Below are 22,973 nucleotides of genomic sequence, written 5' to 3' on the forward strand. Positions count from 1 at the left end.
AAACTATTCTTTCACAAAGCAGTCTTAGGTCCTCAGGAAGCCCACAGCTTACCACATCCGAGGACAAAGGCCCTGGGACCAGTATAATATTAGAATATGTTGAGGAGGTAGCTGTCAAACAATCTGCAGAAAAAGTGCTGGAGTTTCCAGAACTAATCGAGCTAACATCCAAGAAACCTGCTGGCTTTCATGAAGAAATGATGCCAGGCCAACGAGAAGAACAAAAAGGTGAAAAAAACACTAGTTGTATTCCCTTTCAATCTGACATAGTTTCTTCTGAAAAATGTTTGGTCGAAACCTCAGTTCCAACCAGCAAAGCGGAAAAATCCCAAGTAATGAATCATTCACTAAAGTCTGAAAAACAAAAAGAAACTATAAGCTCTGAAGATGCTGTCGATGCGCATAGTTATGCTGATGATGCTCCCAGAGAAGAGCAGTGCACAGATGTGGTGCAAAACAAAAAACAAGATGTGCAACAAAGTGATAACGAACCACATATGGTGGAAAGCATTTTAATTCCAGAGCCATCATTCGACAGCGGTGTGTTTGTTAGCCTACCAACCACCAAGGCCGATGTTTTGCAAGAAGAGCAATTAGTTTGTGGTGATGTAGTTGTGCCTAGTATGAAAACAGTGAAGGCTAGTAAAATAGTTGATGTTCTGGAAAATGTAGAACCAAACATTAGCAGTAGAGTTCAATATGCTGCTTCTCAGACAGAGAACTACAGAATACATGAAGCCAAAGAGGAAGGCACAGGATCAGTTGGCATAATGGAGGAAGAAGTGACATTCGGTGCGGTGTATGAGTACTACAACCCTCCTACAGACTGGGGGCGACCACTTTCACCTGAGTCTGAGATGTCGATAGAGATTGGCAGCACAGTCAGTGATGAGGTAGGTGAGGTAGCAGAGAGGTTCTACACTCAAAGTTCATCCACAGAGATTTCACAGCCAACCTTTCACACTCCCAAGTCTCCCAGTTTCTTTCAAACTCCCAGCTCTGATACACCAGGTGGTTTTAAGACCCCCCTGGAGTATCCGTGCTCTCCATTTGAACAAAAGAGACACTCGACAGACTTGAGCGAGAGGTTTTTCTCACCAGTCCAGGTCCTCACGACTGCTGATGAAGAGAGCTTGGAAATGATGCCTTTGGAGATTAACATGGATGATAAGTGTAAAGTTTCCAGGAGCAGAGGATCTCTTGGTTTTGCAACCTATCAGGACAAGGTGCAGGGAATTCCCCCTGCCTTTCTCAAACCTCTCATTAAGAAAAGGGTCTTTGAAAATGACTCTCTGACGTTTCTTGCTGAGGTCTTTGGTCTTCCCCCCCCTGAGGTGAAATGGTTTTGCAACAAAACCCGGCTGATAGTTGATGACCGGATCATTATGGACCGAGATGGTGATAGCATCACTCTGACGATTCACAATGTCAGCAAAGCCGACCAAGGAGAGTACATATGTGAGGCTGTGAACAATGTTGGTGAAGCCAGAAGTGTTGCTTTAGTTATGGTCGTTTCACAAGAAGCTAGGATCTTGCCTGCTCCACCAGCCGTCACACATCAACATGTTATGGAGTTTGATGTGGAGAACTATGATTCTTCTCGTTCACCTTCGCCTCAAGAGATTTTGCTAGAAGTAGAATTGGATGAAAGTGAGGTAAAGGAGTTTGAGAAACAGGTGAAGATCATCACAATTCCGGAATACACAGCAGATAGCAAAAGCATGATTATATCGCTGGACGTTATACCGAGTATTTATGAGGAGGGTGCTGTGGATTTTGTAACTCAGGAACATGATGATCTCAAAATAGCTTTTGAGGTGACAGAGATGCCTCCAAGGTTCATCAATCCCATCTGTGATATGGAAACCTCAGAGGGTACTATTGTGATGTTTGAATGCTCACTGATGGGAATTCCATCTCCCATTGTGGCTTGGTTCAAAGATGGCAAAACAATTCCTTACAATAACAAAAGATACCAGTACTCGTCTGATGGTGACAACCACTTCCTGAAGATCTGTAATGTCACAGCCCAGGATGGTGGCGTGTACACCTGTAGTGCTATCAATGTTGTTGGTGAGACTCTGTGTCGAGCTTCGCTGGCCGTGCTAAGTGCAAAAGCTCCAGCTGGAAAGACTAGAGGCAGAGAGCTAACATCAGTCTCTCTCAGCAGCGCCAAAGTTCAGCCACAAAAGTTTGACCTTTTGGTCAGTAATCCATCTGTAGACAGTGATCAAGTGTCAGAAATTGAGCTTGAGTTTGATTTTCAACAAGAGGCTGATAAGTCTCAGCGAGCAGTTCACCTGGTTGCCAACACCGACAGCAAAATGAGTGAAGACCACTACATGAGCATCAACTTTGATGTATTTGCTGAGCCAGCAAAAGACGACAAGGTCGAGTTTAGAGGAGAGTCCTCTGACATTTGTAGTTTTCAGTTCCAGGTGACTGAGACTGCCCCGAGGTGTGTCATTCCGTTGACTGATGTGACCACTGCTGTTGGTACGCCAGTCATCCTACAGTGTTTGGTTAGCGGAAAGCCAAACCCCACAGCAGAGTGGTACAAAGATGGTGAGCGTGTCACAGATATTAGGTATATTATTCAGGAGAAAACTATAGGCCACTTTAACCTTCTCATAACCAACGTGAACCACAGTGATGCTGGCGAATACAAATGTATTATCCAGAATGCGGCTGGATGGACCGAAACAACAGCGCTCTTAAAGGTCTACTAGAATATATAACATCATTAAAATGCCCCTATAGAATTTTAAGCCAGTTTTTAGACAAGTAGACAAGTAGAGGATAACTGTTAGCTTAATCTCACTAAAACCTATTCGGGTGTTTTTTTGTCTGTTTTTGAGAAAGGCAAATTTTCCCTGTTTTCTAAATGGTATGCATTGAAAAGATATATGCTTAGCATGAGTTGAACGTGGCCATCACGGTGGGTTAGTGAGTAGCACTCGTGCCCTACAGTGAAAAGGTCCTGCGTTCAAATCCTAGGCTCAGGGTCTTTCTGTGTGAAGTTTGCATGGAAATGGACTCAGTTTGTGTTTTGATTTCAAACAGGAGGCCAAAAATAATATTATATGAAATGTAAAATGTCTTATCAAACCTAAACACTATAAACCTTAGCTCAATATCTTGCTGATTTAGCTGTAAAATTTGTTGTTTTAGGTATGTAAAACATTTACAAAAGTATTTTTCTTTCTGATGAAATGTTCTGGTATGAACTTTGTGGGCCCCAAATGTCAGAGATTGCATTGTTTGGGTCACTCTCGTGTTCAAGTGTTGTAGTGTGTAAGAAACTATTTACAACCATTTCTAATGAGTTAGTGAATGTGAAAACGTTTAAAACTTCATTGAATGTTTGGACTTGTACATATGAGTTATTGAGTCAGTAAATTTGAAATAATCTAAATGTGATGATTGTCTTATAGTTTATTCTGTATAATAAACTAACAAAGTAAAATTAGAGTCTGTGCTTTTTTCTTTAAGATAGTCTTAGTGGGTAATCCCACTTGGCCATTTCATGCTGGAGCCAAGTGCAATTACACCTCTCTCTTCCAGCCTGCACTCACACTAATTATTCATGGTACGACCCATTTACAGTACCTGTTTTATCACTTCTATTCTGCTGTATTGCTGCATTTGTCCTAACTTTTTTGATTATTTCCAGTGTTATTGGGAGTAGTTCACCGACAAGGTATGATTGGCCGAGAGCAGTTCTTCTTAAATAGTGGGGCGGGCGTTGGAGGCGGAACTCCGGAGAACATACTTCATCAATATCACTATCATGCTTCAAAGCCTGCTTCAAAAAGCTGTGCAGTACAAAACATGCTCATCAAAGCCATTTATTCTGACTTATTCATTTTGATATTTTAAAAAATCAGGCACAAATTGTATTATTCCATTTTGTTTTTTAGGTCAACATTTTAGATATTTTGGGCTCCTGGCTTAATGTTGCTGATCAGTTTGAATGTATTATTATTTATTGGGTTTATTTAAATTTATTTTTCAGTATCAATTTTAAGTAGGTCAAAAAAGGTTTAGTTTAAATAAGGAATTTTTTTTATTTTGGGAAAAATGTATGCACTTTAAACATTTTCCGTTAAAGACTTTAAAATCAATGTTAAAGTTATTCTTTGTATTAAGTTAGTATATATTTTGTTCTCTTTTCTTTTCTTTAATGTTAAAAAAAGGATACAATGTTATGCAGAGGTGTACATCTAACAATTTTGTAGAAAAATGACACTATTTACAGTCGCAGCAGAATGTGTGAGGGTGCGCATCCGCAAAATGTGTTCATTTGGGAGGTTGGGGGGCGTAACAAAAAATTATTGAGAAGCTCTGGCCTACAGTGATTCTGCTCTTACAATATAGTATCGTCAAATGTGTTTTTTATGTTTATTACCGCAAATGACAGACCACTTTCAGTGTTTGCAACATCAATTTACAGAGTGATCAGTAATAACAGTGGGAGCGCCTGAGGATTGCACTCTTGTGTTGCATGTCAAGTTCTACAAGTATGCCCCCTAAATGTGGGGGAAAGGGGGAATGTATCACTTTAGGACTATTCTCGGGAGTGTTTTGTCCGATCAGCAACAATAATTAAGTCATACATTTCCATAGACAACATCACACGGGATGTACAAAGTTACTGCCTACAATATACTGGCCATGTGCTGAGAAAACTCATGTTGACTCACCCAGGCTTTCTGTCCTGTATGTAATCAAGAAATACATAAATTCTACAACTTTACTGAAGAATATCTCAACAAAAAATGATTGCGTTCATACTGAAAACAAATTCATAACACAGATTGACACACATATATACTTCATGTGTACATTAATAGGGTTTTATATTTTTGGATTTGCATCCTTGACCACACATCAATGCTTGTTACATAGTCCACAAACATGTGTTACCAATTAGCCCATTACTGTGGTTGGGGAAATTTGTGGATCATGTCAGTCAGGAATAATGCTAATTTTTTCATCTTACATTAACACTTAAGATGGATTCACATTATGTGTCTAGATTGCTGCAATTTCTTATTTTCTTATCAGTCTTGCTACGTGTTTTCTGACAGAACATTCTAGCACCACCGTGACCACAATGGAGGAGCAAGAGGAAACCTACTACACTGGTGTCCAGTTGGCGCAGAAAACAAAAACACTTGAACTCATGCCAGAGTCTAAACCTTATTCTTCCACTTTAGAGAAGAAAAAGGAAAAGCCAGTTTTTCTTAGCAAACTTTCTCCAATGGCGGTAAACTCGGGAGAGACTGCCAAGTTTACTGTCAAAGTGTCCGGCATGCCAAAGCCTTCAGTTCAGTGGTCCCACAATGGAAAAGTAATCAAAAGCTCTTCAATTTACAAGCTAATAGAGGAGAAAGAGGAGTATTCTTTAATTATTACATCTGTCACATCTGAGTACGAGGGCAAGTATTCCTGCACTGCCTCCAACAGATTTGGCCAGACAACATGCACCACATACCTGGAAGTGAAAAAGCAAGATGTTAGCCAGGCACAGAAATGGGTTGAGAAAATGTTTAAGATTACAGGTGAACCTCCAACTTTCATATCTCAGATTCAACCAATGAGGTGCACAGAAGGGAGCAAGGTTATTTTCAATTACAAAGTCATTGGGGATCCAGCCCCTACAGTTAAGTGGTATAAGGGTGCTTCCGAAATCCAGTCTAGAAAAAACTGCATCATTACAGCCAATTCTGATGGCTCTGGCTTCATTACTATCATGAATGTAAAACTGGAAGACAGTGGCATGTACACGTGCAAAGTCTCCAACCAGTTTGGTGAGACCTCTAACACTGCTGAACTTGCAGTGTTCAGGGAACCCCTTTCAGTGTCAAGCAAACAAGACAAGCCGACAGTAGTTCAGAAGAAAGGTTATAAGGTTTCTGTGACAGAGCAGGCCACAGAGTCCCGTTTGTACCAGGTCAACCTACCAGGCCAGGACAAGGCAAGATCAGATCAGATGGTTTACACTATAGGCACAGAAGACCGGCAGATTATTCCAAGTGAGCAATTGAGCTCTCTTGCAGAGCTCGATATTTCTGCTGCCTCTATTCAGCGTGAGCAGCTGACCCATCAGGCAGCAGTCCTCCAGGTTCACGAAGTAGAAGAAAGGGCGTCCATGGTCCTCACTCCCCCAAAGCAGGTTTCAGCTGTTCCTCATAAGCAGCTTCACATGGCTGCATTCACGTCATCTGTTGAAGAGAGTCAGGACCTCACAGAGCAGCACTGTGATCGTATTCAGAGCCCAGAGGTCATTGAGCTCCAGGCAGCCAGAGAACAGAGGTCAAAGATGATGTCAGCTGTAGCTGAAGAGCTCACCCCGCTTTCTACCACAAGCCTTGAGCCACTGGGCGACAGAAAGCCTGCTTTAATAAAGCCAAGCCCAGAGCCCAAACATCTAGTTAGCGGGCATCAAGTGGAATCACCTGTGTTAATTTTGAAAGAACAGTCTCAAGATCTCCCAAAACCAGAGGAGGAGAAAAGTTACAAGGTTAAAGAGGGTGTTAAAATCTTATACTCTGCCAAATCTACAGAGAAATATATGCTGGAAGAGGGTCACACCACAAAATTAACTACATCCGATTCTAAAATAAGGACTTCTGCTAAGAAGGAGCAAAGAAGTTCGGTTCTGGCCCCAGTCAGTGAAACCAAACAAACCATGGCCAAGGAGACTATATTCTCCATGCAAAGGCCATCTGAGGAAATTGCCATTTCCCGTAAAGATACATTGATGAAGGCCAGTTTAACTGCAGAAGAAAAGCGCACTCTTCAGGCTGAGTTCTCTCAGCATTTACCTACCTTAGACAGTGCCACATCCATTCCGTTACAGATCGAGGGGGAAAAGTTGTTGCATTTGCAGGTTATCACTGAACAGGACTTACTCCCCTCCGAGACCAGTTTCACTTGTGAGAAACCAGACCCACAGCAAGCAGGCAGCAGGAAAAGTCCCACAGTGTTGCATACTGTCAGTCAGGATGAGCAGAAGACAGCTGTTAGTGAGGATGCGACAGAGTTCGAGGTCAGAGCTAGCACCGTAGCCATTCATCCAATTAAGGAATCTCCTTCTTTGCTCCACCTCCAGTCAAACCAGTCCATTGAGGTGCTGCCTAAGGAAGGTATTCTTGTAACAACAAAGCCAGACCAACAATCAGCAATACAGAAATCAGAAAAGGTTCGTAGCCATGCAGCTATCTTTGATGAGAAACTACAACTGACAGCAGATCACCACTCAGAGCTTGAATTGTCAGTGACTGGAGTTAAGTCTCAGCTTCGTACTGAGCCTAGTCCTCAAAAGGTGCTCCAGCTGTCGTTCCAGCCATTGCAGCTGCCAAAAGAGACGCCAGTCACTTCTGACATTAAGCAGCAGCGTGCCTTAGTACAGAAGGAGGATCGCTGGAATGTGATGCACCTCACCACTGTAGCAGAGAGTCAGACATTAGAGGCAGGGCACACTGAGAGTCTTGCAGATACTGAAAAAGTCACCTGCCAAACAGCCATTGAGGCAAAAGTTCCCACTGAGCCAGTCCAGATTGAGGAAAAAGAGATTTGCACAGAGAGCACTGCTTTTCTTGAGGCTGCACAGCAGGACTTTGCTGTGCAGATCCAGGAAGGCCAGTCAGTCAGGGAGTCGATAGTAATGGATGAGAAGCTAGTGATGACAGGAGAACTCTCTCAAGAGATCACAAAGTCTGAGTCCACTAAAGTCACTGCTACTAAGCAACCAAAGCTGTCATGGAAAGCATCAGAATCAAAAGATAGCACAACTCTTCCCAAAGAAATGACATTTGTACTTCAGATCCCAAAACCTTCAAATGTGAATATACGTCGTCAGCTTAGAGACGCGCTTCAGTCGGCAGTAGCAAGCGAGCAGCCCGTGTTGCTTGCTGATGTTGTAGGAAGGCTCCAGGTTGTAGGGATACAAGAAGTCAAAGTCCAGAGAGAACCAAGGTGCTCTTTGTTTACATACCAGATTACATCAACAGGTGCACCTTTGGAAATCACTCTGGCTTTAGAAGGGGAATATCCTCAAACAGCTGACCTCAGAACTGAACTTCAGGCAGCTTTCCACTCCATTGTGCACCAGGAGGCCCATATTTTGACTTCAGATCAGCCTGGCACAATGCAGTTAGACAAACCTCAGAGGGCACAGGTCACCTCAGCCCGTTCAAAGCAAATTAATTCCTCCATTGTGCAGACAGTGAGTGTGGCAGAAAGCTCAGTGGATCTCACTCCTGTTGAATCTCAGAAAGCAGTCCTAAGGACTGAGTCTAAAATGTCACCACAAAGTGCTTTTGCTAAACAGCAGGTTGTAATTGAGGAATCCAGAGAAGCAACAGTGGCGCAGTCGATCTCATCCAAAGTCCAAATTTCGACTGAGGCCAAAATGGCCTTTGAGCAGTCGGTAATGGTGTCTAGACAGGAGGTAAAGTCAACAACGGAGAGCCAACAGAAGGCTGATAGTACAGCTGTAGTCACCACCACCTTACTTACCACCACTCCCTTGAAACCGGCTGATGTCAGCATCCAGAAGGAGCACGTGGTGGAGGTTTTCAAAGAAGAGATGTCAGTTTTAAGGAAAGAACAAAGAGAATGTCCCCTATTAGTCACCACTTTGGAAGACATAACGGTTGAGGAAGATAACAAAGTAATATTTAGCACCACCATTAAATATGTCACAAAGGTAAACTGGTTTTTCAATGGCCAATTGGTGAAATCTGGCAATGAGTTCAAGTGTTCTACAGACTTCGACTCACACTCACTGGTAATCAGCAAAGTTGTCAAGGAGAAACACCAAGGAGAATATGTTTGTGAGGCCGAGAATGAAGCTGGAAGAACAACAACATCTTCAAGACTCACAGTGGTCTCAAGAGGTTTGGCAACAGGAAAATTCCATGTTTCATCTTTTAATCCATTTTCACTGAAAGTCCCTCATAATTCACTGAGACATATTAATTTGAGATAAAAGCATTCACATTTAGCTCTGCTTGAGCATGAATTAACTCACCTCATCTTGTTTGTTCCGCATTACTGATTGTCTGAAGACCAGAATCAGCACCATTGGTTGCTTGATTTTGTTTTCATGCAGTATTCATAGTCCGTCATAGTCCTTTCCCCACGTCTTTGCATGTTTCATGTCTTTCTCCTGACAACACATCTTTCTTCTTCGTACAGCCTGAACTCAAGCCCAGTGCAAAACCTCCTAAAATAAGCATTTTTTCTTAAAAAGAGATTATTGGTCAAATGCTGGGGCCTGTGTTCTTGCTGTGTTTTTCTTTCAACAGAATGAAATATCATCATCCACCATTGTTGTGTCTTCCATCAGTCTTTCTTCTGACTATCCTTGTTTTTGCAAAAAAATATATGTATTAGTTGCATCATTTCACTGACATTTGCCTTCTTTCTTTGTCTGTGTGTGCCTCAGTGCCCCCCATTTTTAGGCTGAAAATTACACCTCTGGAAGTAAATATCGGCAGCCACGCCAAGTTCGAGTGTGAGATTGAGGATGCCCCTAGTGTGACCTTCAAATGGTATATGTCCGGCACTGAAATCAGACAAAGCGAGAAGTACAAGATCATCAGTCGACACACTGGATCTTCTCTGGAGATCTTGAATCCGGTTAAAGCCGACAGTGGAAAAATCAGCTGCAAAGCTACAAATCAACATGGGACTGACAGCTGCAGTGCCTCCCTCACAGTCACAGGTAAGACCTTTTATTGTATGCAGTGTTACTATCATGTCTGGGAGAGAAAAAAATTATACCCTTGTTTTTTAAATGTGTTTGGTTTATTATTTGCTGACATATAATATACATTATTCCTATGTCTTTCTCAATTATCTTACGTGGTGGTGAACTCTGAGCTGAGCTTGCAGGGGTGAGGAAATGTTATTGCTTCCAACCACTAAAATATGTCGATGTTCTGCCTGCTCTCCATAGAAATGTACCCACCGCTATTTGTATCAAAACCAGAGCCAATGACTTCCTTTGCGGGAAAAGCAGCTGTGCTCCAGTGTTCACTTACTGGATCCTCACCCATAGAAGTGGTCTGGCACAAAGACAACATAGCCATCTCACCCTCTGACCACCATGTCATGAAATGTGACAGGAACAAGTATTCCCTGCACATTTCCAATCTTGAGCCGGGTGATCAGGGAGTGTACTTGTGCAAGGCGTCCAACACTGTTGGCACTGCTACTTTTAGCACACAGCTAAACGTAATCAACAAGCCCAACTTCATCAAGAGCATTGAGCCAGCATCAGCAGCTGTCAATGAGGTGCTGAGGCTGGAGTGCCAGCTGGATGAGGACACATATGTGACGGTCACCTGGACCCGGGATGGCAAAAAGGTTCACCAGAGCCTCGATTGTAAGGTTTCTTTTGAGGACAAGGTGGCCGTTCTTGAAATCCCAAAGTCCAAAGTGAAGGACTCTGGCATGTATTTGTGCATAGCCTCAAATGAGGCAGGGAGCACTTTTTGTGAGGCTTTGGTGACAGTTCAAGGTAAGACTTTAAAAGCTAGTGGGTTTATTGCTGACAAGCACTTTCCGTAGCTTATTCTCTTTTTCTTTGTATTTTTTTCAAATGTTATTTAATGTGTTTAATGTGCAGAGCCTCCTAGATTTGTCAAGAAAGTGGAGCCAAGTGTCACATGGAAGCAAGGAATAGCTGCACGCTTACACTGTACACTAAAAGGTTCTCCGGAGCTCCACGTCCACTGGTTTTGGAATGAGAGCGAGTTAAGCTCTGGAGAGAAACACAAAATGTCTTTCACGAATGGAACTGCCACTTTGGAGATAATGAACGTATTAGTCGCAGATAGTGGGAGCTACACCTGTGAGGTGTCAAACAATGCAGGCAGCGATAGTTGCAGTGCCATGGTAGCAGTTAAAGGTTGGTCTGAGAAATCTTGTGGCTTCACCCACACTGTTCATTGTACTTTTAACAGCGTGCACATACACTCCTTTCTGACAACAGAGCCGCCAACTCTTAGGAAAGAACTTCAGATTGTGGAGGCGGTGAAGGGCGCTACCGCTGAGCTGGAATGTGAAGTTGCAGGAAGTTCTCCCTTTAACATCACTTGGTTGAAAAATAAGAAATCCATCAGCAGTGATCATAAATATAAAATAATCTCTCAAGACTCTATGTTGAGGCTGGAAATCCATCTGTTTGAAAGTGGAGATGTGGGAGATTATCAGTGTGTCATATCAAATGACGTTGGCAAAGTCACTACTAAGGCGGTCGTTAAACTTAAAGGTTAGTAAAACGATCAACAATGTTCGTCTGATTTAGAATATCTGGCCTCTATCTTAGTTGTTGGTGTATGTAATTTTTTTTGTAGAACCGCCAACCTTTGCAAAGAGGGTTGAGAGTGTGACGGCAATGTTAGGAAATGCAGTGAAACTCCAGGGGACCTTGAAGGGCTCAGTTCCCATCAGAGTCAAATGGATGAAAGACTCTGAAATACTGAGGGACGACGATCCAAATATCATCATGGCATTTAAAAACAATGTTGCAAGTTTGTCCATATCAGTCGTGGCCATCAGCCATGGCGGTAAATACTTGTGCCAAGCTGAGAACGAAGCTGGTCAACAGAAATGTGAAGCCGCCCTGACAGTACACGGTTAGATACAAATTTTAATGCATGGTTTTATGTTCTTGTGGCTACTCTCGTAATGCTTAAAGCTGAATGTGTCTTCTAATGCATTGATCTTATTTTAGAACCTGCTAGAATTGTAGAACCGGCAGAGTCCATAAGTGTGACTGCAGGTGATTCTGCCATGCTGGAGTGCATCATCTCTGGAACTCCAGACCTGAAAGTAAAATGGTTTAGAGACGGCAAAGAGATGATCAGTGAACGCAAATATAAAATGAGCCAGAAGGAGAATGTCGTTTCTATGAAGATTCTTAAAGCAGAGAAAGGAGACACGTCTGAATACAAGTTGGAAGTTTCCAATAAAGTTGGGAAAGACCAGTGCACCTGCTCAGTGACAGTTCTAGGTTTGCACCTGTTTTGCCATAACTACTTGACGTTTTTTATTAGACAATGTCAACAGTATCACTATCTCTTAAGATTTTGTTCTCCGTAGAACTATTTATCCCTTTTCTTCAACATACAGATCGTATAATGCCGCCAAACTTCACCAAACTCCTGAAAAGAATTGATGGCAACATTGGCTGTGACATTTTCTTGGAGTGTAAGGTGTCTGGGTCTCAACCGATCACTATCAGTTGGTTCAAAGATGATCAGGAAATTAAGTCTGGAACCAAATTTTGGCCTGAATTCAAGGAAAGCTCTGTCACGCTAACCATCAGGCGGCTGGAGAAAGTGGATTCTGGAGTTTATAAATGTAGAGCCACCAACTCAGCTGGGGTTAAAGAAACCAGTGGAATACTTTATGTCAAAGGTGCTTTACTGCTTCATTTTGTTGTGTGCAGCGATTGAATGTATTTGATGCTAACAAAAAATACACGTACGTTCTTTTAATGGCCTACAGAGCCGCCAGTATTCACAGCAACACCCGACAATCAGGATGTTATACCCGGAACCACTGTGTGTCTTCAAGCTGCTTTCACGGGAACCCCTCCTATGTCTGTGAAATGGTTCATAGAGGACAAGGAGATGATCAGCGGAGACACCTGTTTCATCAAGAAAGACGCTTCTTTGAGTACTTTGGAGCTTACTTCTGTAAAGCCCAGTGACTCTGCTAAATATACATGCCAAGTGTCAAATGATGCTGGCAAAGTGGACTGCACCACAGTTGTCTTTGTAAAAGGTGCCTATCATCCTGTGCATGAACATCCCTGATTGTTTAACACTCACCTAGTTCCTAATCAAGACTCACCTCTTCTCTTAGAACCTCCTGTCTTTGTGACTAAGCCTGAGGCGACCAAGCTGGTCAACAGTGATGAATCCGTCAAATTGCAGTGCAAAGTGACAGGCAGTCCTGTTATAGGTTTTATGTGGCTAAAAGATGGGATGACTATCAGCCACAGTTCCAAATACACAATAACTTCAGTAGACTTTGTATCATGTTTGGAAATTGTCAAGTGCACTGTAGAGGACAGTGGAGAGTATGTGTGTGTGGCTTCCAGTGAGGCTGGCAGCGACCAATGCAGCAGCACAATCACAGTAAAAGGTTGGTTTGCTTTGCACTACAAACATACCAACAATTATGTAAGTTTTATGGTGTTCTTGGGCTAAACCGCAGGGTAAGAAAAGTAGAATTGTGCTGATGATGCAGTAGCACAACCGTGAGCGTCATCAGTGTGTGCACCGTTTTAATTTACTTCTACAGTTTAGATGAAAAGTCTGATGAAAAGTTTAATCTGATGACTGCTCCATTGTTTTCCTTCAGAGCCCCCGGTGTTTGTCCGTTTGTTGGAGGCCAAAGATGTGGTCAAGGGTTCTGAGATGATGCTGGAGTGCCAAGTCTCTGGTTCTGCCCCATTCACTGTGTTGTTTCACAAAAATACACAGCTATTGAGGAACGATAAGAGGCACAGGATCACTGTGAAAGATGACCTGGTGGCCCTTCAGGTGCTGAAGGTGGAGGCCGGAGATGTGGGCTTGTACCAGTGTACTGTCGAGAACGAAGTGGGGAGGGCCACTTGTGAATGTCAAGTCACACTTAAAGGTCTGTTAGGAAGATTTTTGTGTTGTGTAACCACTGCTAGGACATTTATGATCCCAACCTCCATCAAGATAAATTATCCAAACCTAGACTTTAGGCCATTGTTCTGCTTAGGTTTAAGGAGATCTTGTTAAGTGTTTTCACCTCGCTAACAAAGAACAGCAACATAGGTAGTTTGCACCTCAACACTTTAAATGTTTCCTCACTACTGGTTCTGTTCTGAATTTTGTTAGTTTTTTTCAAATTAAGTTACAGGGTGAAGTCTGACCAAGTCAAATACAAAAGTTATGATGATTCATTTTGTGTTGTAGACCCTCCATCATTTGTCCACAAGCTGGAGAGCATCAGTGCCTTGGTAGACACCGACGTGTCTTTGCAATGCACACTGAAGGGCTCAGAGCCAATGACAGTGACCTGGCTCAAAGACAACCATGAGCTCAAGGAATCTGAAAACCTTCAGACAACATACAGGAACCAGGCAGCTGTACTGCACATCACAAAGCTTCACAGCAAGCATGGCGGAAAATACTCATGCCAAGCACAGAATCAGGCCGGCAGTCAGACCTGCTCCGCTGTCTTGACAGTCAAAGGTCTGTCACTCCAGATCAGAATGCTCATCTCCATTTCATCAGTGTACTGCAATTTAAAAATTAGAAGCCTTCACATATCCAGTTAATCTTTATTTTACATTTTTAGAACCAGCATGTTAGCCTTCATGGTTAAAGTTAATCATTCATTAGACAGCATGGAAAAATTATACTTCTCAAGTGATCTGAGGTCTATCAGTACGTTGTTGAACATGGTTGTTATGTGGTTGGAGATTTAAAAAATTAAAATTTAGCATGACTTAATGGCAACATTAATTCTGTTTTCCGATCATGTTCACTCAAAGATGAGATCAGATTTATTTCTGAGGCTCAAAAGACTTTGCTGATTGTTGTTTTTGAAATCGTAGAACCTGCTACGGTCACGGAGGAAATCAAATCCATCAGTGTAACTCAGGGGGATCTGGCTATTATGGCTGCCAGGTTCTCAGGCACAAAGCCGCTGAAGGTGCGGTGGTTAAAGGCCGGCCAGGAGCTGACCTCTGGCCAGAGATACAAAGTTCAAAGTACAGACTCCAGCTCTGTGCTTAAAATCAGTAAAACCAATACAAGTGATAGCGGTGACTACATGTTTGAGGTTTCAAACGATGTTGGTCGCAGTTCTTGTGAGGCAACCCTAACTATTTTGGGTCAGTTGCCAGCATTCTTACCAGCATTCTAAACACTTGATTCATCTTCCAATGCACATTATTACTAACCTCTTGTTTTCTCCCCACATCAGATCAAATTATTCCACCAAATTTCACAAGAAAGCTGAAGCAAACTGAAGTTATCAAAGGGTCGTTTGCTCATCTAGAGTGTGTGGTGTCAGGCTCTCTACCCCTAAGCGTGCAGTGGTACAAAGATGAGAACCAGATCGAGAGCGATGAAAAACACAAGTGCAAGTTCTTTGAGAATGTTGCGCTTCTGGAAATCTCGGATCTTGATAGCAAAGATGGTGGCAGCTACACCTGCATTGCTAAGAACAAGGCGGGAAGTGCACAGTGCTCCGGGATCTTGTTCGTCAAAGGTTTGACTGTTACTTTGATCCTTAATATATTAGGAATTATTGGAGATTCTTACACAATCATTGAATCTCTCCTACTCCAGAGCCACCATGCATTATTGAACAGCCAGAATCTATGAATGTTCTTCCTGGATCAAAGGTTAATTTTACAGTTCTGGTCTCGGGCACGTTGCCATTGACCATCAAATGGTTTAAAAACCAGAAAGAAATCTTATCCAGCTCCGACTGCCTGGTGATTAAAGACAACATGTCCACTTCCCTGGAACTCTTCTTTGTCAAAACCTCAGACTCGGGCGACTATGTCTGTGAAGTACAGAACGATGTCGGTGCCACCTCCTGCCAGACCACCCTCTTTGTCAAAGGTTCCTCACAAGAAATATTTCTTCTTCCATCCATCTGTAGGCACATTCTTATCTGCCCCACAGTCAAATATTTGCAGATTTGAGCATGTTTAACACCATTAAAGTTAAAGTACCAATGATTGTCACACACAGACAAGGTGTGGCGAAATTATTCTCTGCATTTGACCCATTAGCCTTGATCACCCCCTGAAAGGTGAGGGGAGCAGTGGGCTGCAGCGGTGACTGCGCCCGGGAATAATTCTTGTTCTTCCAACATTTCACGTAGAAGATGAGTGTCCTATAATGCTGCCAGCACAACTTATGATATTGTGATATTTGTGCAGCATTTGGATGGAAATGCACACCTTCATCTAAATTACTGTTAGTCTATTAGTCTTGACAACTTTCTGACCGATACATTGTTGTATTTCTCTTCTCAGAGCCACCAAAATTCACACTGACCCCGCCTCGCTTGTCCGTGATCCGTTCAGGTCAAAGTAAAATGTTTGAGTGCCAAGTGAGCGGCACACCTGAGATAGATATCTACTGGTTCAAGGAGGGCTCAGAGATTGTCCATAGCAGTCGCTACAAAATGGCCTTTGTTAACTCTGTGGCCACCCTGGAGCTATGTAGGGCTGACATAAAAGATGGTGGCATGTACTTCTGTGAAGCTCGAAACGAAGCTGGTAGCGAGAGCTGCAGTATGGAGCTTAAGGTCAAAGGTAATTTACTGATCTACCAGCCTTTGGTTTAAATAACCAAATTAGGCTTTGCCTCAACAACTCGCTCAATTGTAACAATGTTCATAGAGGACTCTGCTCTTTTTTAATGTAGAGCCACCATTGTTTGTGCGAGAACTGATGCCGGCTGACATTGTGAAGGGCTGCAGTGCCTGGCTGGACTGTCAGCTGACTGGAACACCTCCCTTTGAGATTACATGGATTAAAGATAGCAAGGAGCTCAAAACTAGTGCTAAACATGGCCTCTCTGTGGTCAACGACACTGTGGGCCTCGAGGTCAGCAAATGTGATGCTGGTGATATCGGTGAATACCAGTGCACTGTTTCCAATGAGGTGGGAAGTTGTAGTTCTAAGACCATGATACGCCTCAAAGGTTGGTTCTTTCACATTTGAAATACCTTTAGGTTCTGATCAAATAGTAAAATAATTTTAAGAATATTTGATTTCTCTTCTCAAACAGAACCGCCAACATTTATAAAGCGAATGGAAAATGCTACCTGTGTTCTCGGTAAGAAGATGTTCTTTGAGTGTGTTATCAACGGTTCTCCCAACCTGTCAGTGCAATGGCAAAAAGACGGGAACTGGATTTTGGAAGATCCGAAAATGGAGAGGACATTTGACAATAATGTAGCCATTCTCAGAATCTCTGCGTGTGAAGCAGATCACAGCGGGTCATACACTTGCCAGGTGATGAATGAGGCTGGACAGGATAAATGTGTTGCCACCCTGGTAGTCCAAGGTATGCTCACCTAATCTCTGTGCTTAGATCTTAGTCTGGTAAGGCAGCCATAATAACCATGGTAATTTATTGCCATGCAGAACCTCCTCAAATCTCAGAGAAACCGGAGGTGGTAAAGGTGACGGTTGGAGATCCTGTCAGCCTGGACTGTAAAGTAACCGGCTCGGCTGACCTTAAAGTAAAATGGACGAAAGATGGCAAGGAGATTCAGTCCATCAGGCAGCACAAGCTGAGCTTTGAGAATAACATCAGCAGCCTAAAGATTCAGTCAGCTCAGAAAGAGGATGCAGGGGATTACATCTTTGAGGTCTCCAATCACATCAGCAGCTGCAGCTGCACAGTCAAAGTGGCTGTGTTAGGTCTGTGTGTCTATATATCTGTGTTTAGAAAACATCACACTGTTTGGGTCAGTCAAATGAGGATAATCTCTTTTTGTTTTTTCCCGTGGTTACAGAACAACTAATCCCACCGAGTTTCATTAATCCCCTGAGAGACATGCAAGAGATTTTGGGTTCCTTTGTTCAGATTGGTTGCAAAATATCTGGTTCTATTCCAATCTCAGTGGAATGGCAGAAAGACGGAACCACGATCTCGAGTGGCGAGAAACACAAACTTATTCAGCAGGACAATTCTGTGTATGTGGAAATTGAAAATTTAGAGATTTCAGATGCAGGGTCTTACACTTGCAAACTGAACAACGCAGCAGGAAGTTGTAAATGCAGTGGATTCCTGAAGGTCAAAGGTTAGACTGTGTTTAGTCACTGTCACTGGTCACTGGATCTGCCAACACTTCCTTACCTCATACGTCTTTCCATCTCATCTTTAGAACCTCCTAGCTTTGTGACCCCACCTGAGTCTCAGGCGGCCATACCTAACACAACAGTGCGCTTCAAAGGAATCTTCAAGGGAACGCCACCCTTTAGTGTGAAATGGTTCAAGGATGAAACTGAACTAATGACTGGACCCACTTGTCTCATGGGAATAGAAGGGCTATCCTGCCTTTTAGAGCTTTACTCAGTGGCCGTCAACCAGACTGGCATCTACTCCTGCCAAGTGACCAATGACGCTGGTTCTGTACGCTGTAGTGCAGATTTAATGGTCAAAGGTGTGACACTCCTCTTGTCAGTTTGGTCTTGTGTAGCATAATCACTGTTAACACCCAGGCCAAACCATTTTTTTAATTAGTTTAATGAATTAACTTTTTATCCTTGTGTAAATGTGAATGTTTCTACTTTTGCACAAACTTTGTTTCCAACTACTAACCACTATCCTTAGCTAACTTGTTTTGTGCCGTGACCTGCTTGCTTTAGCATCAATAAGCTAATGTGAATGTTTTGGCTTTACAGAACCACCAGAGTTTGTGCTGAAACTACCTGCCGAAAAGTCTGTGAAGCAGGGTGAGCCAGTCTCCCTGGAGTGTAAAGTCACTGGTACCGAACCTCTCAAAGTGATGTGGTACAAACAGGACACCAAGCTCACTGAAGGCAGAAACTGCAGTATGTCATTTATTGACTCTGTGGCGGTCCTTGAGTTATTCGCCGCCAGTGTTGTAGATGATGGAGTTTACACATGTGAAGCTCACAACGACGCTGGCAGTGTAAGCTGCAGCACCACTGTCTCTGTGAAAGGTTGGTTATTTGCTGACTTCCTCTTCACTATCAGTGACTGACACAGAACTTAAAGCTGTCATCCATAAAACAATACAAATTGTCTCAGCAAAGTATCAATCTGCTTTTGGACTTCAGCTCCATTCTGAAGGGAAGTGTGTGAAGTGAATTATATTTATATATATATCTTTTCTCTAATGACTCAAAGTTCTTTACGTAGTGAAAACCAATATCTAAGTTACATTTAAACCAGTGTGGGTGGCACTGGGAGCAGGTGGGTAAAGTGTCTTGCCCAAGGACACAACGCCAGTGACTCAAATGGTGAGGACGGAAATCGAACCTGTAACGCTCAAGTTTCTGGCACGGCCACTCTACCAACCGAGCTATACCGACCTCGACAACACAGAACACACCAACAAACACAATGCTTAGTCGATGTCAACAGCAGGTTCACCAGTTGATTATTCACAACTTCCAGTCATTGAATGAAGTGAAAGACCAAAATCATTGTCCCAATTTGAATTTGATCCTTTGGTGTTTTTCACTTTAAATTATTCAGAAAAAATATTGGATTTCAGCTCTTAAGAAATTTGCTGTTTTATATTATTTTCTGTGCCTCTTTTAACGGTTTACTGGTATCTCTGTAGACCCACCATCATTTATTAAAGTACCAGAAATGGTGGACGGGTTGAAAGGGAAGGACGTCAGTCTGTACTGCGAGATGACTGGTACAGCTCCCTTCCAGATCACATGGTTCAAAGACAAGAAGCTTCTGATGGAGAGCAGGAAGTATAAAATGTTGAGCGAAGAGAGCTCCACTACGCTGCACATCATTGAGCTTGAGCAGGCAGACTTTGGCCAATATGAGTGCAAAGTGTCAAACAGTGTAGGAAGTGACATCTGTAACACAGCAGTTAATCTCAAAGGTCAGTGGACTTGAGTCACGTAAGGATCCAAATTAGATGTCCGCATATGTCACCTTGCTGACCTTTGTTCCTTTCTCCAGAGATGCCTTCCTTTGTGAAGAAACTATCAAACATGACAGTGATTCTGGGACAGGAGGTGACCCTTTTGGCCACAGTTCAAGGCTCTGAACCAATGACTGTGTCCTGGGTTCTGGACGAGGATCACATTCTCAGAGACAGTGAAAACAGGAAAATCACTTTTGAAAACAACCAGGTCGGTCTTAAAGTGTTTGCGGCCGACGCGGCGGCAGCAGGCAGATACACCTGCCAGCTCAGAAATGATGCTGGGAGTGTGGAATGTTTCGTTAACTTGACTGTTCTAGGTTGGTAACCATATAATTCTCTCTTTCTCCCCCAGTTTCTCCTCCACAGCAAAGGAAATGTTCTAAACACCTTTCTGCTACTTGTGTGTCACTTCCAGAACCGGCCAGAATCGTTGATAAGCCTGATACTCTAAATGTGACTGCGGGCGATGTTGCCGCTCTCGAGGTCAAAGTGTGCGGGACTCCAGAGCTCACACCTAAGTGGTTCAAGAACGGTGTGGAGCTGGCCTCTGGGAAGAAGTACAATATCTCATTTTCCCGGATGATATCCAGCCTGAACGTGCTGTCGGCTGAGAAAATGGACTCAGGAGAGTACACGTTTGAGGTCATGAATGAAGTCGGGAAGGATCTGAGCAAAATAAAACTCACGGTCTTAGGTTGGTGTCCTATTATGTCTCACTTTGTCTGGATGATATAATGTGAGGCGACTATTGAGCCCTTTCCTTTGACTCCCCACTTTGCAGAACCAAACCGTTTACTTTCCAACATCAAATATTTGATATTAGAGTCCTGATGAAAGGAAAAGCTCATTGCATCTTTCTCCCCTCAACAGACAAAACCATGCCGCCATCCTTTACCAGGAAGCTGAAGGACTGTAACACTGTGGTCAACCACGCTGGTGAGATGGAGTGTAAAGTGTCTGGATCGCCACCTTTCACCATTTCCTGGTTCCACGGAGATGAGGAGCTACAGAGCGGGCCAAATTACGACATATCATTCAAGGACAACAGCTGCACTCTTAGGGTGCCCACACTCAAACTGTCTGACTCTGGAAAATATAAATGTAAGGCCGTCAACGTGGCAGGATCCAGTGAGACAACAGCTTTCCTTGAGGTCAAAGGTCAGCAGTGTCTTCGTCACAATTGTCCTTATTTCATTTTTCTGAAGGCTTTGTTAGAGACCAATAATCAGGTTAAAATTTTATAATTCAGTCAGTTATCAAAAAAAATACCTACAATTGTCAAAATCTTGAACAGAACCAACGCTAAAACACTAGAAATTACTATAAATTACAATACACCCAATACCTCTTGCCTAAGTAAACTACAAATGTAATACCTATGAAGGTTCTCATTCATCTAGGTCGTTGTCAACTCAGAGCACAAACTGATAAAGCCTACTTGGATGAGCGGCGAAACGTCTTCCAAGACAAACCAAGCAGTCCAGTTGCGAACAATTGAACGCCCTGAGATGCTACAAACTTAATGACCGTGACAGCACAGGGTTTAAGATGGTGTAGAATGATGATGATGAAGCAGTCACTTACAGTAGATGATACCTATTAACGCACGTTGAAAGTGTAGACATTTTAAAATAAAGTTTTTAAATCGAATAAATGGGTAAAGTAAAACGAGAATTGCGATCAATAAAATTTGTCATTATTTTGTCCTAAATTTGTAGCATATTTGGATACGCTTTTGGTGCAGAACTGAAGGAGAGGCCTACAAAATAAAATCCAACTTTAAACAAAGTAAAAATAAATAACTTTTTTTTTTTGGTACATTTTAGCAGTGCAACTCTGAGTGACATGTGACAACAAGCAGCCAGAAGAGATGAAACAATGTTTATCAGTACTGTTCAATTATTGTAACATCTGTTGAGACACTTTAAGGAGGACAGAAGGTGTATCGATCACTCTTTTGAGCAAAACTGTTTATTGTCGGCCGTAACTACACCAAAAACATTAGCAAAAAGAACATATCTAGGAAAACTGGTCAATGTCTTCCATACAGACCACGCCAAAACCCACTCTCTGTCATCTGACATTCCAACAGCAGCCTCTCTCTCTCTCACTTGGGCCAACAGATACATTCAGTAGACTCAGCCTCTGATGTGTTTACGGCCACACAGAAAGTAGAACTATAACACCACACATAAACTGTAAATGTCTGGTCGTTGCACTATAATGCAACTCACATGCAATCAATCAATGTCCTTAACAGCATGTAATGCATGCGTGTTGTGGCTCGATAGCTTAGAGCTAAAAGTGCAGAAAAGTTAAGTGAATTAAATGCCTATAACTCCTATTATGGTGAAACAAACTAGTATTTTCCACCCACGGTTCCCACACCAATTTGTGCTCATTTTAATGGCATCACAGAAATGCTAATAACAACTATAATAATATATGATATATTACAGATTATAAATTGGAATGTACACTTTATCCCATGCTCCTGTAACTGGGGCCAGCCAGAGTGGCTGCGCCAGGTGTACATCAGAGTGTGCTAGCTGTTAGGCAGCCAGCTCAGGCTTTAGGCCTGGTGGCAGGCACACTTACCTATCAATCGGGAGACATGGGGCTCACGCCACACTCAGAGGGGTGGCAAATAGGGAAGATCAATATACCACACAGAGCCGCTATACTTGGGCTAAAGCACACATCTCATTGTGCAACATGTGATTACTTGAGGGGAACTGATTGTGATCTCTGAAAAGGGTACCAATTATTGGTACAAACTAGATATATAATACTAGTACACAGCTCATGAAAAAACAGATCTGTTTGTTATTTTCATTGTAAGTGGGCCAAATCACGTATATATTAGAAAATAATTTAATGGAAATGACTTCTGTCATTTGATTATTATGATAATAAGACATTTTATTTGTTGTGATGTCAGATTTGGGACAGGTCTGCTGCTGGTGTGGTCATAGTGTGCGTTTGCTCAGACACATGAAAAATTAGATTTAACATTGATCAGCAGCCAATAAAAAATGACACCACATTCCTATTGGTGGTCCAAATCAAAAAATCAAAACATTACAGGCCATTTGGTTGCAAAAGGAGTGAGGTGAGGGTAAGTCACCACTGGCACCATGTAAACTACTGACATGGAGAGGCACGTCATGACTTGGAAAGGCTTCCAGACTTCACACTTCCTATTGGCTGCCCTCCATCTTAATGTTAATTCTTGATCTTGTATCCATGTAGACACAATTAAGTTTGTTGTGACATAGTAAAAGATAACTTCTAGAGGC

General features: G+C 42.6%; 1 protein-coding gene and 1 long non-coding RNA gene across 2 annotated transcripts in view; one reads left to right on the forward strand and one right to left on the reverse strand.

Annotated features, from left to right (window-relative positions):
• ttn.2 (titin, tandem duplicate 2) overlaps positions 1–22,973 on the forward strand; it is a 211,338-nt gene that overhangs the window by 36,606 nt on the left and 151,759 nt on the right. Inside the window, exons 43-68 of the mRNA XM_061879594.1 lie at positions 5,091–8,906; positions 9,458–9,736; positions 9,971–10,534; positions 10,643–10,924; positions 11,009–11,287; positions 11,373–11,654; positions 11,753–12,031; positions 12,151–12,438; positions 12,529–12,807; positions 12,889–13,170; positions 13,390–13,668; positions 13,977–14,255; positions 14,621–14,899; positions 14,992–15,279; positions 15,360–15,638; positions 16,058–16,339; positions 16,452–16,730; positions 16,818–17,096; positions 17,177–17,455; positions 17,551–17,838; positions 17,923–18,201; positions 18,443–18,724; positions 19,351–19,629; positions 19,710–19,991; positions 20,090–20,368; positions 20,545–20,832. Coding sequence (XP_061735578.1) covers positions 5,091–8,906; positions 9,458–9,736; positions 9,971–10,534; positions 10,643–10,924; positions 11,009–11,287; positions 11,373–11,654; positions 11,753–12,031; positions 12,151–12,438; positions 12,529–12,807; positions 12,889–13,170; positions 13,390–13,668; positions 13,977–14,255; positions 14,621–14,899; positions 14,992–15,279; positions 15,360–15,638; positions 16,058–16,339; positions 16,452–16,730; positions 16,818–17,096; positions 17,177–17,455; positions 17,551–17,838; positions 17,923–18,201; positions 18,443–18,724; positions 19,351–19,629; positions 19,710–19,991; positions 20,090–20,368; positions 20,545–20,832 — 11,130 coding nt within the window. The remainder of the gene's footprint in view (positions 1–5,090; positions 8,907–9,457; positions 9,737–9,970; positions 10,535–10,642; positions 10,925–11,008; positions 11,288–11,372; positions 11,655–11,752; positions 12,032–12,150; positions 12,439–12,528; positions 12,808–12,888; positions 13,171–13,389; positions 13,669–13,976; positions 14,256–14,620; positions 14,900–14,991; positions 15,280–15,359; positions 15,639–16,057; positions 16,340–16,451; positions 16,731–16,817; positions 17,097–17,176; positions 17,456–17,550; positions 17,839–17,922; positions 18,202–18,442; positions 18,725–19,350; positions 19,630–19,709; positions 19,992–20,089; positions 20,369–20,544; positions 20,833–22,973) is intronic.
• The window catches only part of LOC133538202 (uncharacterized), a 48,329-nt gene that overhangs the window by 7,517 nt on the left and 17,839 nt on the right, over positions 1–22,973 (reverse strand). The gene's annotated exons all lie outside the window — the stretch shown is intronic.

This window comes from Nerophis ophidion, linkage group LG19, assembly GCF_033978795.1.
Source record: "Nerophis ophidion isolate RoL-2023_Sa linkage group LG19, RoL_Noph_v1.0, whole genome shotgun sequence".
NCBI classification, from domain to species: domain Eukaryota; kingdom Metazoa; phylum Chordata; class Actinopteri; order Syngnathiformes; family Syngnathidae; genus Nerophis; species Nerophis ophidion.